Here is a 17,491-nt window from a genome sequence, read left to right on the forward strand (position 1 = left end):
CCGGACGCGGGTGCCAAAGGGTGCCCCGTCTCTGAGTCAGAAGATCCTTCCTCAGAGGAATGGGCCAGGGAGGGACTGTCACGAGGAGCATAAGTTCTGGGAACCAAGTCCGGGTGGGCCAATAGGGAGCCACCAGAAGGACCTGCTCCTCGTCCTCCCTGACTTTGCACAGGGTCTGTGCAAGTAGGCTCAATGGGGGAAACGCATATTTGCGGAGGCCCCGGGGCCAGCTGTGTGCCAGTGCATCCGTGCCGAGTGTTCCCTCGGTCAGGGAGTAAAACAACCGGCAGTGGGAGGTCTCTGAGGAGGCAAACAGGTCTACCTGAGCCTCTCCGAACTCTCTCCAGATCAGCTGAACCGCCTGGGGGTGGAGTCGCCATTCTCCCGGGAGCACAGCTCGTGATAGCTCGTCGGCCACACGGTTGAGCACACCGGGGACATACATGGCTCGAAGCGACCTCAGATGCTTCTGACTCCAAAGGAGGAGATGGCGGGCGAGTTGCGACATGCGACGGGAGCGTAGACCACCTTGACGGTTGATGTACGCAACGGTCGCAGTGTTGTCCGTACGGACCAGCACGTCTCTGCCCTGTAGCGGCCTTTTCAGGCGGCTCAGAGCGAGACGTACTGCTAGCAACTCGAGGCAGTTGATGTGCCAATGCAGTTGGGGGCCCGTCCACACCCCTGACACTGCATGCCCGTTGTACGTGGCACCCCAGCCCGTGGCAGAGGCATCTGTGAAAACCACAGCATGCCTGGACACCTGTTCCAAGGGGACTCCTGCCCGAAGGAACGAGGGGTCTGACCACGGACTGAAGGTCTGGCGGCACTCCGGAGTGATTGCCACCCGGTGAGTGCCGTGATGCCACGCCCATCTCGGGACTCGGCCGTGAAGCCAGTGCTGAAGCGGTCTCATATGGAGCAGGCCGAGCGGAGTTACCGCTGCTGCCGCTGCCATATGCCCCAGGAGCCTCTGAAAGAATTTCAGTGGGACCGCTGTCCTGCCTTAGAACGCTCTGTGAGGCGCGCTGTCTGAACGACCGAATCCAACTCCATACCGAGAAAAGAGAACCTCTGCACGGGGGCGAGTTTGCTCTTTTCCCAGTCGACCTGAAGGCCCAGCTGGCTGAGGTGCCTGAGCACGAGGTCCCTGTGTTCGCATAACTGATCTCGAGAGTGTGCTAGTATGAGCCAGTCATCAAGATAGTTGAGGATGCGAACGCCCTGTTCTCTCATGGGAACAAGGGCCCCCTCTGTGACTTTCGTGAAGACACGGGTAGACAGGGACAGGCCGAAGGGCAGGACCTTGTACTGATATGCTCGACCCTCGAACGCAAGGCGCAGAAACGGCCTGTGTCGAGGAAGAATCGAGACATGAAAGTACGTGTCCATCAGGTCGATCGCTGCAAACCAATCTCGGGGACGGATGCATTCGAAAATGCGTTTCTGCGTGAGCATTTTGAACGGTAGCTTGTGAAGGCTCCAATTCAAAACTCACTGATCCAAGATCGGTCGTAACCCACCACCTATCTTGGGTACAATGAAGTAGGGACTGTAGTGCCCTGACCTCATATCGGCTGGAGGGACCGGCTCTATCGCGTCCTTCGCCAGTAGGACTGCGATCTCCACGCGCAAGACATGGGCATCGGCTGCTCTCACTGTAGTGGAGTGGATGGCCCGAAACTTGGGGGACGCCGGGCGAACTGAATCGCATAGCCGAGCCTGATGGTCCGAATAAGCCAGCAAGACGGACTGGGGAGCGCTAGCCAGGCTCGCAGAGACCGTACAAGCGGGACCAAAGGGACCGTAGGCTTACCCGGAGTGGGGCAGCGAGGTGGAAGACAGGGGCTCGGCTCGGAAGGCTCTCTCTGGGAGGCGGCCCGTAGCGGAGTCTGAGTGTGCTGTGCAACACTTACCTGATTCCACGAGGCAGGAGGTGCAGGAGGCGGCTTGGTTGCATTCTCGAACCGCACACTGTTGCCTGCTGGCGATAGAAGAGGCGGATGAGAGTGGTGAGGATTCTGTCCTCCCACTGCTCTCCTGGCCCTCTTCAGACCCAGGGATAGAAGAACTGCTCTCTTTTTTTGAGAATTTGGGTACCACTGTGACTCCAGTGGTGGAACACTCAAAAGATTCGTTCCCCGGCCCTCCACCGGAAAAGAGCAGCTCCACCCATCTCCAGGTCACCCATCTCAGGGGTGATTGTTTCACCGACCACTTAAACAGTGGCTGAGACGGGCGGTGTCATCCTCCTGCAGCGGACACAGTAGAGCAGGCTGTGTCGGAGTGTTTTTATTTTTATTTTTATTTATTTATTTTTTGCAGGGGATGACACCCTTGGCGACAAGTAGACTGAGGGGCAGCCCACGAGGCACTCTGGTGGTACGTCGGGGAAGCACTTCAGTCTGCTGCTGACTGCGGAGAACTGCTGGGCCAATTCTCAACAGTGTCGCCGAAAAGGCCACCTTGTGAGATGGGAGCATCGAGAAAGCGTACTTTGACGACGTCTCGCACCCCTGCAAGGACAGCCAGGGACGCTTCTGGACCACCAAGGTGGACATCGTCTGGTCGAGGGCCTGCGCTGTGACTTGAACACGGTCAGTCGACAAGTGCAGCTCAACTCCGGCTCAGAACTACCCTCGTGCAATAAGAGTGCCTTGGCCTCGCATGCAGGGCAGAGGTGGCTCGCCAGAGGCACAGCCACCCCACCAACGAGGGTAGCGAGAGAGGTGAAAACTTAACAGAATTTGGCACTTTTGGCGTTCCATATTTTGGCACCAATATAGCTCCATACTCCTAAGTTTTCAATGCACATCCGAGAAAGACCCGGGAAAGCATGGCTGTCAGTTCTGAATCTGATTCAGCATAAGCACACACACTATTACAGTGGGAACTCAGCATACCCTCATTTCCAGAACAAACAGGCCCTCTCTCCGATGCAGCAATCGACATCTGCCCTCAGCTGGAGCCCTGAATGAAACGCTAGGTTCCTCCAATTTTGAAGGACCAGCAATCTCATCCAGAAGCTGCACAGCTTGTGATGCGCTAGAGAGGGAGGGGCCCTAGGGGGTTGGTTCCCCGAAGGAGAAGCCCTCAGCTCTCAGATCACCCAAGCCATTTTACTGAAGTAGACCTCTCCTGGTGGCCACCAGGGAGGGCGCTACAACAGAGAATAGACAAGGAGACCGCGCACCTAGAGCGCCGAGCGAGCGCTGGGTTGCCGTGACAACCCGCGCTGCAGCCCGGCAGCTCGACGGCACACGACACGCTGAGGAGCGAGAGATCCGTCGGGTTTTCCCCGCGAACGCTCTCGCTCATGGTCCCCCAGAGTGTCGAGCAGACCTGCAGCTGTGCTTTACACACAGCAGCGGCTGGCCAACAACAGAGGGGACTCAACTTTCCGGAGAAAGAAGAGTTGACCGGCGTGCCGACGTGGTCATGTTCCCTTGTGAGAACATGAACCACCCACGAACACAGTCTCACATGTTTCCCAGGCATGCGAGACAGTGATCGTGGCCGTCAGTGAGGACAGGAAACGACCGCAACCAGAAACACACGGGTGGAATGTCATCTTTAGAAAGACGCCACTCACACCCATGTAAGCTCTTTCAGGGAAATACTCTCCTAGGTACTGAAGCACGCAGGGGAACGGTCGCAGCGGACACAGACAGGAATATGCAGCCTGACGTGCGCTGTCTCTCTTCACGGCGGTCTTACCAGCCATAAGAACGGCTATTCAGCGCTCTTGGCGCACCGTTACCAGCTGTGAAAACAGCTTTTTTGTTTTGCTCAGTCAGAAACACAAAAACAAAAAGAGAGAGAAAAAGAAAGTCGACCCCGCTGCTGCGCTGTATCGCCCGCACCAGACACGAGAGATCATCTTGAAGAGCTTGCTCGTTGTTTGATCACTCAGTAGATTAAACAGCATCGAAACGCTCGGCTCCGAAGCAAAAAGCTGAAGTGCAATCACACCAGCTGCTCGTTAAATACCCGCGCTGCGAGGCTGCACAGCTGATGCAAATGATTGCACGCCAATATGCATTGGCTCGTTTAGTTTCACTCGAAGTAGATTGGCCTCTCTAGCGAGATTCCTATTCGTCGTTCACCACGACGTACGTCGTAGTGACCGTACGATAGGGAACCAGCTTTCTCCGTATCTCACGCACTCGAATACTGAAGTCCTCTGACACCCGAATTCAGCCATTAGATCTATCATCTTCACTGTTGCTTCGTTCATGCCATTCTCGTGTTTTCTGTCGTGCCTTCTGTAAAATCTCATCCATATCCTTCCACCTGGTGAAATGGACAACCACCGGTCACGCTCTCCCAGTTGATCTCTTCCCAACCCGGTGAGCACGTTTGATTGGGAGTTCCACATTGCTTTTGGCTCTGTTCAGATCAAAATATTTGTTAACATGGTCCCGCACCTTCTTTTCACTCTCTTCCCATGTTTCCCGATCCGATTCCGGAATGCCATAAAAGACAAGATTATCTCGTCTGTTCTGTTTTTTAATCAAGTTGAAGTTTTTAATCAAGTTGAAGTTTTGGATAGCAACATTACCTATGGTGAAATATTTAAAACTATTGTCAATGAGCAATGGAAAAGCCCCTGGTCCAGATGGCATTATTATTGAGATGATGAAAGCAGCATCACATATGTTATGTCTCTCTCTTTATAACAAAATATTAGACACAGGTGACTTCCCTGAGGCTTGGTGTAAGGCCATGATTTTCCCATTATATAAGAGTGGTGATAGAAACAATGTTGAAAATTACAGAGGAATCTCATTGCTTAATGTACTTGGTAAAATTTTTACAAAGATTTTGAACAGGAGACTAGTAGCCTTTGTAGAAGTAAATAATATGTTTTATGAAGAACAAGCAGGTTACAGGTCAGGTTATTCCACAATGGATAATATTTTTGTTCTACAGTCAGTCGTTCAGAAATATCTTACGAAGCAAAAAGGAAGGATGTACTGTATATTTATTGATTTCTCCAAAGCTTTTGATAGCGTCCAGCATAGTCTCCCGTACTTTACTCTCATTAGGAATGGTATTGGTGGAAAAGTTTTTAGTGTACTGAAAACTGTAAGGGTAAAGGTATTCAGATTGAAAGTATCACAGAAGTGCAGACCTTATTGTATGCTGATGATATGGCTAATGTGTCAGATACAATTGGTGTATTGCAGAAGGAAATTGAACAGCTTGAAATATTCTGTAACCGTTAAGGTCTGAGAGTGAATTTGTGTAAAACAAAAGCTATGGTTTTTAGAAGAGGGGGCTTTTTAAATAAGATTGAAAAATGGTATTTTGCTGGTGAGTAGATTGAAGTGGTTAATGCTTATAAATATCTGGGTATGTGGTTTACACCAAAATTGTCATGGTGGAAAACTCGACAACACTTAGAAAACCAAGGAAAGAAGGCAATGCTTTCTTTATTAAGGTTTGTTCGTAAGCATAAAAGTAGCTGTAACCAAGCATTGTATTTGTTTGACCACATGGTTGCACCCATATTGTAGTATGGATCTGAGATATGGGGCTTTGAGCCAGTGGAGTGTATTGAGAATGTTCAGTTATCCTTCTGTAAAAAAAAAACTCCTGTGTATCAGTACAGGTGTGAGCAATGTAGCTGTTTTGGGCAATCTGGGTAGATTTGCATTGTCTACTACCTATATGAAAAGGTTTATCATGTATTGGATAAAATTAGTGTCCATGTCTAATTATCGGTATCCAAGAAAATGTTATAATATGCTTTTTCAGTTAGATGAAGTAGGTAGAAAAACATGGGTTTCCGGCGTTCTATTGTATTTCTATGGTTTCTCTAGTGCCTGTGAGGCTCAAAGTGTAGGTGATATAAGAACATTCACATCCAATCTGAATCAACGATTGAGAGAAAAAGCTCAAAATACATGGTACACATCAGTTTTAGAAAACAAGAAGTTGAATATATATTCACAATGCAAGTCCCTGGTGATACAGGAGAGCTACATTGCATCTATACATAACATACAGTTGGTACGATCTCTGTTCTTGTTCAGATGCTCAGGGCACTGTTTAGCTATAGAAAGAGGTAGATTGAGTAATGTACCAATGACAGAGAGAATCTGTAATTATTGTAATCTAACTAATACCTCTGTGACTGAAGACGAGAAGCATTTCTTGTACGATTGTTCTTTGTGCATGGATATGCTAAGAAATATTTAGGGTGATCTCACACTTGTTGGTGATGTTTCTATTGATATGTCACAGGTTTGTGAGTGGAGGCATTGTATATATATCATGGAATGAAGAAAAGAGCATCTGTCATGCTATTGTGACTTTGTGGAACTATAGGCAGAGAGGCCATGTATTCCTGAAATAAATTTGATTGATTGATTGATTACAACCTGTATAGACTCTATCCAAATACTAATTCATTTGACTTATGTGCCAAATAAAAGATCAGGACGTGTGTATAATTACTGACATATTTAGAATCATATTGTGTGCCTCTTACATTCTAATAAGCCCTAAATGTCACATGATTTATGACATTAGTTTATGAAGGTATTATCAATTTTACCTGAATTTCATTTTTTAATCATACTGCTAATAGTGCTTTGGTATTAATTATGAATAGGTTTTTGAATAATACAACTGCTGGACTGCCTCCTAGTAACCACAATGCCAATTGAATTGGACATTTTAATCAAAGGAATATTATTCTTCTGGTAGGTGGGAGAAAAGCAAAAGGACAAGGACACATATATTATTCTACAGAGAGCGCATATAAATTATTTTAAGCTGCATAATGACCCATCGCATAGTATGAAGTAATAACTGGCATTTGATTGTTTTATTCAGATTACAGGGCAGTTAACATTTCGGGAACAATTCCAGTCATGCAGTTACAAAAATATTTTGATTAAAGTTTAATCTGTATTTTTTTCCTCACACTCTTCTCTGCAGTGCTGATGAGAGGTTTGATGCTACCTTCCATACGAATGTGCTGGTTAATGCATCAGGTGCCTGTCAGTACATACCACCAGGTATGAATTATCTTTACCACTTTTAATTATCCAAACACACAAATATGGTCTTAGACCTTGTCTAAGTCTGACAGATTTAAGTTAGGTATGCACAGTAAATCGGTAACATTTTAATCATTGGCCGATATTCGATAATTTATTTATTTTTATCGGTATTGGGTAATATTGGATATTTAATTGTGTGCTCATTTTCTGTTTCTACATTTAGATTACCTTTGCTATCATTTCATTTAAAATGCAAAGTCAATTTCATTTAAAATGTCTTAGGTTCGACGTAACGCCGACGTGACAAAGTAATTGGGATCACTTCAGGGAGCCCTATCATCTTCGAGTGTCTAAAGAACGAGCCAATGACCATTGCGTGCGTGAAATCTTTTTTGTCTTCTGAAATCTACAAATCTTCTGAAATCTTCGCCTGCTCGTCGCTGAGGTCGACCTCCTGCGGCGTCCTGGGCTCCCGCTAAGCAGCAGCAACCACCTAAGGCTCAGTGTGGAGCAAGTCGACCCCGCCCGTCCAGGCTGCTGCCAAACCAAGAGGCAAGCGCAGGTGCAAACGACCCTGAGACGGGAGACCCAGAGGTGGATCAGACTGCTCTTCAGGAGATGGAGAAGGCGCCGCTCCTTCCCCCGGTGGAGGGCCGGGCGGAGAATCTTCTGTTTCCTTTTGTTTCTGTTCCGCCACTGGCCCCCGGGCATTCCACCGCGCTGCCCCACCCCGGTGGGTTACGACCAATCTTGGCTGCCGTTCAAGATGCTTACGCAGAAACGCATTTTCAATTGCATCCGTCCCCAAGATTGGTTTGACGCGTTTGACCTGAAGGACGCGTACTTTCATGTCTCGATTCTCCCTCGACACAGACCGTTTCTTCGCTTTGTGTTCGAGGGACGGGCATATCAGTACAAAGTCTTACCCTTCGGGCTGGCCCTATCGGCCCGTGTCTTCATGAAAGTCACGGAGGCAGCCATTGCTCCCATGTGCGAGTGTGGTGTTCATATTCTCAACTACCTCAACGACTGGCTTATCCTGGCCCACTCGAGAGAGCAGTTGTGCGAACACAGGGACATGGTGCTCAGTCACCTCAGCCACTTAGGGCTTCGGGTCAACTAGGAAAAGAGCAAACTCACCCCCGGGCAGAGGATCTCTTTTCTCGGTATGGAGTTGGATCCGATGAACATGACAGCGTGCCTCACCGAGGCCCGTGTCCAGTCAGTGTTGAACTGCTCGCTCCACTGAAACTGTTTCAGAGGCTCCTGGGGCATATGGCATCTGCAGCCGCGGTAACGCCGCTCGGATTGCTTCATATGAGGCCGCTCCAACACTGGCTCCACGATCGAGTTGGGTGTGGCAGAGCAGCTCGTGCTGGGTCCAAGTGACCCCACACTGTCGCCAAACTCTCAGCTTGTGGTCGGACTCTTCATTCCTGCTGGCAGGTGTTCTCCTAGAACAAGTGTCCAGGCATTCTGTGGTCACCACGGATGCCTCTGCCACCGGCTGGGGGGCCACATACAATGGGCATGCAGCTTCAGGTCTGTGGACGGGGCCTCAACTGCATTGGCACATCAACATCCTCGAGTTGTTAGCAGTACATCTTGCACTGGGCCGCTTCAAAACGCCCATACTAGGTAAGCATGTACTGGTCCGTACAGTCTATGCTCCCGCCGCATGTCACAACTCGCCTGCCATCTCCTCCTCTGGAGTCAGAAGCATCTGAGATCCCTTCATGCCGTTTACATTCCGGGCCTGGTCAACCGTGCAGCTGACGAGCTCTAACGGCAGCATGTGCTACTGGGAGAATGGCGACTCCACCCCCAGGTGGTCCAGCTGATTTGGAGGTGCTTCGGGACCGCACAGGTAGATCTGTTTGCTGCCCCGGACATGTCGCACTGCCAGCTGTTTTACTCCCTGCACGGATGCACTGGTGCACAGCTGGCCCCGGGGTCTTCGCAAATATGCGTTTCCCCCAGTGAGACTTCTTGCAAAGACCCTATGCAAAGTCAGGGAGGACGAGGAGCAGATCTTGATTGTTGTGCCGCATTAGCCAAACCGGACCTGGTTCCCGGAACTAGTGCTCCTCGCGACAGCCCCTCCCTGGCCCATTCCTCTGAGAGAGGACCTGCTCTCTCAGAGATGGGGCACCCTATGGCACTCGCGTCTGGACCTCTGGAAACTCCATGTCTGGTCTCTGGACGGGACGCGGAGGTTCTAGGTGACCTACCCCAAGCGATAGTTGACACCATCACTTCCACTAGAGCCCCTTGTACGAGGCGCCTCTATGCATTGAAGTGGAACCTGTTCGTTGACTGGTTCTTCTCACGAGGAGAACCACCGAACTTGCTTGATCAGAGCCGTGCTTTTCTTCATGCAAGAAGGGTTGGAGCGAAGGCTGTCTCCCTCCACCCTCAAAGTGTATGTTGCCGCAATTGCCGCACATCACAATGCAGCTGAAGATAAGTCATTGGGAAAGCACGACCTGATCGTCAGGTTGCTGAGGGGGGCGAGGAGGCTAAATCTGCCTCGCCCGCTCTCTATACCCTCTTGGGATTTGTCTCTGGTCCTTTCGGCACTTCAGAGACCACCCTTTGAGCCCTTACAATCAGCTGAGTTAAAAATCCTGTCCTGTAAGACAGTTCTCCTGGTTGCATTGGCCTCCATCAAGAGGATAGGGGACCTTCATGCATTTTCGGTCGACGAATCGTGCCTAGAATTTGGCCCGGATAACTCTCACATGATCCTGAGACCCCGGCCCGGATATGTGCCCAAGGTTCCTACCACTCCCTTCCAGGCCCAGGTGATGAACCTGCAAGCGCTGCCTTCAGAGGAAGCAGATCCAGCCCTGGCTTTTCTCTGTCCCGTTCGCGCTCTGCATCTGTACGTGGACAGAACGCAAAGCCTCAGGACCTCAGATAACCTTTTCGTCTGTTACGGAGACCAGCAGAAGGGAAAGGCTGTCGCCCAAGGCGTGCCCTGCCCGCCCGGGTTGAAAGCCCACTCCACTCGGGGTGTCGCTTCTTCTTGGGCGCTGGCACACGGCGCCTCACTGACAGACATCTGTAGAGCTGTGGGCTGGGCGACACCTAACACGTTCGCTAGATTTTATAGCCTACGTGTTGAGCCGGTTTCTTCCTGTGTGCTCGCTTCAACCAGCTGGTAACACCGAAGTTCCCACTCTAGTGTCGGCTTGCTGCGCCACTCCCTTCCACTTGGAACGTGAACGTGACTGAAAGGGAACGTCTCGGTTACTGATGTAACCCTCATTCCCTGAAGGAGGGAAAGGGAGACGTAACGTCCCGTCGCCACTGTTGCTGACCATTGCTGTACGGCCGTCACTATCTCGGCTACTCAGCGAAAAACAATGTGTGCGTGCACCCGCTTCCTGTTTATACCCGCGCTGCGGGGCGGGGCGCATGACACGATTTATGCACGCCAACGGTCATTGGCTCGTTCTGTAGACACTCGAAGATGATAGGGCTCCCTGAAGTGATCCCAATTACGTCGCCACGTCGATGTTACGTCTCCCGTTCCCTACTTCAGGGAACGAGGCTTACATCAGTAACCGAGACGTTATGCATGTAACCATGGTTCCCTGAGAACTCACACTGTGTCCTCTAAGGACACTATAGGGAATGCCTCCGGCGTGACAGGTGTCTGAAGCACATATATAAACGCGACAATTGTATTGGTCGGCGACAGCCTATGACATCATTATCAGTGCGGCCGTGAGTATAAAAGGGTACCTGAGGAACACATCATCCACTTCTTTGTCTGAAGGAGAATTAGCAGGCATCCCAGAAGCATGGCAACAAGACGCAGTGTCTCGTTTCCCTTTCGAATGGGAACTCGCACTGCGTCTTCTAGAGGAAAATATGGGGAACAAATACCCACTCTGCCATGCTGAATGCATGCCTTGTGACATACGCACTCAACATTGATTACCAACCTGAGGGACCCCACGATCTCAGTCTCCTCGTCACCTCAGCGACGCCAAATAAACCACGCATAAGTCATGTGTGTCATTTGGTGTCAAAAACTAAGGACACGGATCGACACAATTCCTGAAGTACTTCTCACTAGTTTATATCTAGGTCGCTTAGTACCTCACAACAAACAGCCCCTAAAGACAGAAGAGAATGATGTGTTCCTCAGGCGCCCGTTTATACTCACAGTTGCATCGTGATGACATCATAGGCTGTCTCCAGGCAATGCAATTGTCGCATATATGTGCTTCAGACACCAGTCATGCTGGAGGCATTGCCCATAGTGCCCTCTAGAGGACGCATTGCAAGTTCCCATTAGAAAGGGAACAAGTGTTATTTTAGTATCATTGATATACTATTATAGTTTAATTTTTACTTTGAGTTAGTTAGTTAGTATGTTAGTTTGTCTACAGTTCGTTTTGTAGGTTTAACAATTGTGATATATAGTGTAATATTTAAGATAATTTCAACATTCATTTACAATCCAGCATGACTTTCTTTATTGCCATTATTGATTTTTTTTTATATGCTGCAGTATGTATGTTTGTGTGTTACCACGCAGGTATTCTGAAGAGTACATGTTACATAGATGTGCGCTGGTTCCCATTCGATATACAGAAATGTGATCTCAAGTTTGGCTCATGGACTCATAACGGATGGTTGCTGGACCTACAGATGCAGTCAGTGGACATCTCTACATACATCCCCAATGGAGAGTGGGATTTAGTGGGTAAGAGTCCCAGGAAACTTGTAAATTGTCATTTTCATATTTCAATATTTCAACAGCTAGTTTCAGTCCTTGAATTGGATTGGAAGGGTGTTGTTCCAAATTATGTAGTCCGACAGTTATATAGTCAGAAAACATTCCACCAATTTCAACTTAGAAATTTAAGGCAGCAGCTGAACTTAAGTTCTTAAGTACAATCAACTTGGTTGTACACGTTTTTTTGGTCAAATAGTGCTCTGTGCTCGTTTGTGCAGCCAACGACAGAACAATTTGCATGGTTTACTCGAACTTTTTGCTTGCAAAACCAAATGATGGCGTCGTGAGTGGAAACGTGCAGATTAAGGGGCGGTAATATTATAATAAGATCCCCTTCCTACGTCAGAAGGGGAACGAAATCTGATCGGCTTATTTTTTGACATGCTTGCAGAGAAAGGCTTACCAAAACAAAGTTAGCCTACTGGGTTGCCACTTTTCACATTTTCTGGGTTGGTAGATGCACCCGGGACCTGATTATAGCATGACGATTATAGCACGATGATGATATGTCCCTTTTAAATTGACTTGATCAAGTCGAATCTCATAACATAATAATGTAAAACCATCAGTTGCCTTGGTTTACTGATCATATCACATTTTACAGTTTTTATTTGCATGTACATTCTGTGCATTAGTGGTTGAATCTTTTCTGCGACTCTTTCTGCAGTAGGTGTTAACAAATGGCTGTCTTTATGAGTGAATCACTGAATCAACTGATCAATTCAGGAATTAAAAACATCATTTAAAGGGCACCTATTATGCAAAATTCACTTTTACATGGCGTTTGAACATAAATGTGTGTTGGCAGTGTGTGTACACAACCACCCTATAATGATAAAAATCCACCGTGTGCTTTTTTTTAAAAATCCCCATAAATCATAAGCACTGTCTCAGAACAACCTGTTCTCTGATTCAGGGCAATGTGACGTACTTTTGCACAAGACAAGCCCCTCCCACGACTGTTGACTGACACTGCAGTTTTAGCGTAGACCCGTCCTGAGTGAGCTGTATACAGTCCGCCATTGTTTCGTCAGTTCACAGTCAGCAGCTGTAGACAAGAATGTCTTCGAAGCAATTGAGGTGTTTTGTTGTAGGATGCAAGAATGAACATAGCTATCTTTATTTACTCTCGTTGTTACTCGAGGATGGATCTGTACCAACTGTTCATGATCCAGTTTACAGTCTCCGGAGTGATAGGCCTAACATTACTGTTCACGGTAGAAATTAAAGTGAGAGCGCACACTTTATGACAGCTCATTGAGTCGTTTAACAGATATAAAGTTTGCCAGTTTATTAAGCACCCCCTGAAAAGGCGTGTATATATTTGTTTACTGTTAGTAGTAACGAGTATTTTGTGTAATTCGCTGTCTATGTTGATGATAATGAAAGGGAGTGAGAGAGAGAGTTTATGAATAAGACTTTAATACGCACTTCTTATACGGTGTTTATTCAGCTCTTAGTGATTTTCTGGAGTAAAACTGACGCTTCATCTTTTGTGTGATGTACAATAAACTTCATTGAACTCATCAGTATATTTTTGGCCATCATTCGGACGGGGTCCGCTACAGCAGGCTTGTTTTAATAGTGGATAAAATCAAATGACAAATACGTTATAACCGTAATTAAACTAAACTATACCTGTTCGATCTGCATACAGCATATATTCTCTGACTCTGTAGGCATTATTGTCCGACTCTGGGTCGAAATGAACACCTAACGTTACTGAGAGTTTCTGTTTTGATATTATCATTCCGTGAGATGAGATGAGATTGTCCACAGAGCGCAAGCTCGTGAGGCTCCTCCCTCTGTGCCAGCAGCAACAGCTCAGCGTTTTTCTGAGCCCCAAAAAGTGACAATTTAAACATGCTGTAAACAATTATCTGTTGGGTATTTTGAGCTAAAACTTCACATACACACTCTGGGGACATCAGAGATTTATTTTACATCTTGTGAAAAGGGACATAATATGGTGCTTTTTAAGAGCCATCCACAAGTCTAGATATGGCTAAATTCCATATATGGCTACATGCCCCTATTATGTCTTTTCAAATATTACCTTTCCTGCATGAAATGTGTAATATAGCTGTCTGAAGTTTTAAAGTTATTTTGTCTCCTAAAAGAAAGAATCTACCGACCGCGGCAGCAGTTTGTTTTGTGGACCGGAGAGCGAGATCTGTGGTGTGAAGTTGTTTTAAGGGGCTTGGATGGCAGGACCAGACCCTTAAGTGTCGATGCCTCCCCTGCCGAGAGATATCTCACAAACGTCTCTTCCATAGGGGGCATCCACGTTCCTTTGATGTTAGCATAGTTGCCATGCTGTCATCGAAAAACCATCGGAAAAAAACGGCACCATCTTTCGTATCACTGTGGCCCTGTCCCAAATGGCACACTTCATGGATAATTTGGAGAATGTCTAGACTCTCATACCCTCATGAGAGCATTTCTTCTGTTATTCTTATGGATTAAGACAACACAGACAGAATTTTAACATCCTGTCGACCACAACAAAGTAATTTACTTTTATATGTGGCATTTTTTCATAACAGGATAAAATAACATTGTTATATAATATGTGTGAAATTCGTGTAATTGTGCAACATCATAGGATGTTTTGAACTAATATTAGAAATATTAATATTAGAAATGAAGGTTTGCGTGCATGGCGCAGGTTTTCTAATCTCATAATCTGGTCGTGTTTGGATGTTTAATCTCTCTGTTTCTGTCTCAGTCTTTCATTTTTATGCTTTCATTGCCAATGTGACCCAGGGTCTGTTTGACAGATGGGGTCCTGATGGTAGTTGGCAGTGCTTTGGTACTGATTCTGGCTGGCACCAATGGCCAGTTGGGTGCCAAGGTTGTGCAGTGACACGGGCAGTCTGTGAATGGGCATCTTTAACACCACAGGGAGCCACAAATTTGCACACACACAGCCGCAATCTACTGATCACTCTGTTTCACAAAAGTGTAAACATCTATGATAAATAACAAGAATCTTTCTACATCTTTATATGTGTTAATAGGCTGTTTTTCCTGTTTTTCCATTTATCTGATACATTTGCATAAATACCATTGTAAATGGAAGTTCCCTCCCCCTTCAAACAAACAAACCACATCACTCAGGTATGACTTTTGTAATCAATTACATGACTCAAACCAGCCATTTGCTTTGATGTGATTGTCTCTGAGTGCCATAACAATTCTGATCAGCGTGAAATCCTGAGGAAAGCTCTTCATCCGCTGCCTAGTTTGATTAATTACAATTTTGATTTAATTTTTAATCAATTGGAGAGGAGGGCTGTCTGACCCGGACAGATCAAGGCTGTCTCATTTGCAACATGTCATGTCATTGTTTTTCTTTAGTCTTGTAACTGGTAGAAATAAGGCTTATTTCATGAATTTTTGGGAAAAGGAAAGCAAATATCCGTTTTGTGACCACCAAGTTCAAGGACAAGAAACAGAATAAACAATGGCTTATTCTTGTGTTTGCTTTAGATTTAGCAACAACAACAAACAGTTTTGGGACTTTTTTCGGTTATGCACTTTAAAATGTCATGAAGATCCTGTCTGTGATTTTGTCCTGTAACAAATATGTTCGTCTTAGCTGACAAGGGCTTTATCTCATTTATGATGTAGATGAGTCACTTTGAAGTCCTGCCTTAGCTTTTACCTTAAACCACTCTGCTGGCTGCCTTTTTAAATATACTTTTTTCTTTCTTTTTTTTTCAAATTAAATGTTAATCATCCTCAGGATATCAAACAAAATATCGTATGAGCTGTTTTTTGTATGAACTGTTTACATTTTATTTTAAAATGTGGTTCAAAATCATGATCTTGAAATACATTTTTAAATAAACATCTGAATTTAACAGGCAAAATGTATAAAATAAAATGGTAGGAGGAGTATCAGGGTTGCAAATGTAGAGTAAATTAAGCTATCATTCAGTAGGGTATGGAAGCCTTTTTCTGCCAAATTTCAGTAAAAAATACCATACTGTAAGTCTAATTATGAAACTAATTATGATTATTATGATTACTAATTATAAATATCATGTCATTATATTGAAAAAAATTATCATAATGACTTTCTCGTAATTGTAAATTAATATGTCATAACATTTTGAAGAAAAAAAAAGCTTAAAACAGCCACTTTTCATGCTATTGTCTGTTAGAAAATATCTAATAGTTCTCACAACAAAAAAACATTGGATTTGTGCCTTTACTGCTTCATAAAAAGTAATGGGACACCAGAATGTACTGTATTTGTGGAAAATGCCTACTGTTGTACGACATAAACCTGATTGCATTACTTTGTGTTTTGTCAGGGGTCCCTGGGAAGCGTAATGAGCTGTATTATGAGTGCTGTAAGGAGCCTTACCCTGACGTGACATTTACAGTAACAATGCGCAGGCGAACATTGTACTATGGTCTGAATCTGCTCATTCCTTGTGTGCTCATTTCTGGCCTGGCTCTGCTCGTTTTCCTGCTGCCAGCTGATTCTGGAGAGAAGATATCACTGGGTAAGATAAACATGCAGTAAAGCTTTATCTTTTTTATCATAATGACCAAACATGCATAATTGTGCACTTTTATGTATGAAGGAATGACATTATTTTATTTTACACTTACTTTTTCCACTTTCCTGTCTGACAGGTATAACTGTCCTCTTGTCATTAACGGTTTTCATGCTGCTGGTGGCTGAGATCATGCCGGCCACCTCTGACTCAGTTCCTCTCATAGGTAAGTTAAGGGCTTCATTCAAATTGGAAATTGTTCTAAATCTCATGAAGAACTACTTCTTCGTTGATGTTGTTTTAGACAGCATCTTGCCGATTGAAATGGTTGTGTCTTTTTTGGCTCTGTAGCTCAGTACTTCGCCAGCACCATGATGATTGTGGGCTTGTCAGTTGTTGTCACTGTCCTCGTTCTGCAGTTTCATCATCATGATCCACAAGGGGGAAAGATGCCAAGATGGGTGAGTGAAAACTCTTTCAATTGAGTAGTTCCCTTTCAAAGTGGACTTCAACACTGCATCATCAGCGTGACCAATGTCTGAAGCAAATGTGTAAACTCAACACTTTTATTGGCCGATGACAGTCCATGACATCATTACCGGAGCGCCCGTGAGAATAAGAGGGTGCATGTAATGCACGTCATCAGCTTTTTTGTCTTCAGGAGCCGTTTGTTTTTATTAGCTCATGTTTTGACACCTAAGGACACACATTGCGTTATGTGTTTGGGTGAGGAGCATGCGTGTTTGGCTCTCAAGGGATGTGAATGCGCCCATTGTGAAAAATTCACACTGAGTAAGCTCTGTTTGCACATGGCCCTATTTTCAAGAGACGGGCTCCGTGGTAGCCGTGGCACAGCAGAGACTGAAGTTGTGGTGATCGCAAGTCGAGGTGGCTGAGGATTTTGAGAAAGGTATGGCTCTCTCGCGTTCCTCAGTCACTGGCTTGATTGATCTGCTGGATCAGGATGTACAGTCTCTTGAATCTTTTGATCCAGCAGATAGCATGTTTCTGGCACCATCCAGCCAGGATGAGGCGGATGTGGTTGAGGAGGGCGAGGATATCACTTGTAGAGAGCCCACTCAGCCTGCTAGCCCCACATGAGGAGTGTTGGAGGTGTGAAGGGGCGCGAAAGACAGGAAGTTGCTTGTGGCAGACTTAACATGCGGTTCCTGTCAGGTCATAACTGCCCCGCTCCAATGAGCCTTCCGTTTATT

The 17,491-nt window shown here is 46.1% G+C and overlaps 1 protein-coding gene across 1 annotated transcript in view; it reads left to right on the plus strand.

The window, feature by feature from the left end:
* The window catches only part of chrna8 (cholinergic receptor, nicotinic, alpha 8), a 116,707-nt gene that overhangs the window by 96,071 nt on the left and 3,145 nt on the right, over positions 1-17,491 (plus strand). Inside the window, exons 5-9 of the mRNA XM_079850503.1 lie at positions 6,949-7,028; positions 11,566-11,733; positions 16,089-16,283; positions 16,417-16,503; positions 16,629-16,738. Coding sequence (XP_079706629.1) covers positions 6,949-7,028; positions 11,566-11,733; positions 16,089-16,283; positions 16,417-16,503; positions 16,629-16,738 — 640 coding nt within the window. The remainder of the gene's footprint in view (positions 1-6,948; positions 7,029-11,565; positions 11,734-16,088; positions 16,284-16,416; positions 16,504-16,628; positions 16,739-17,491) is intronic.

The sequence above is a fragment of the Squalius cephalus genome (assembly GCF_949319135.1).
Source record: "Squalius cephalus genome assembly, chromosome: 2".
Lineage (NCBI taxonomy): Eukaryota > Metazoa > Chordata > Actinopteri > Cypriniformes > Leuciscidae > Squalius > Squalius cephalus.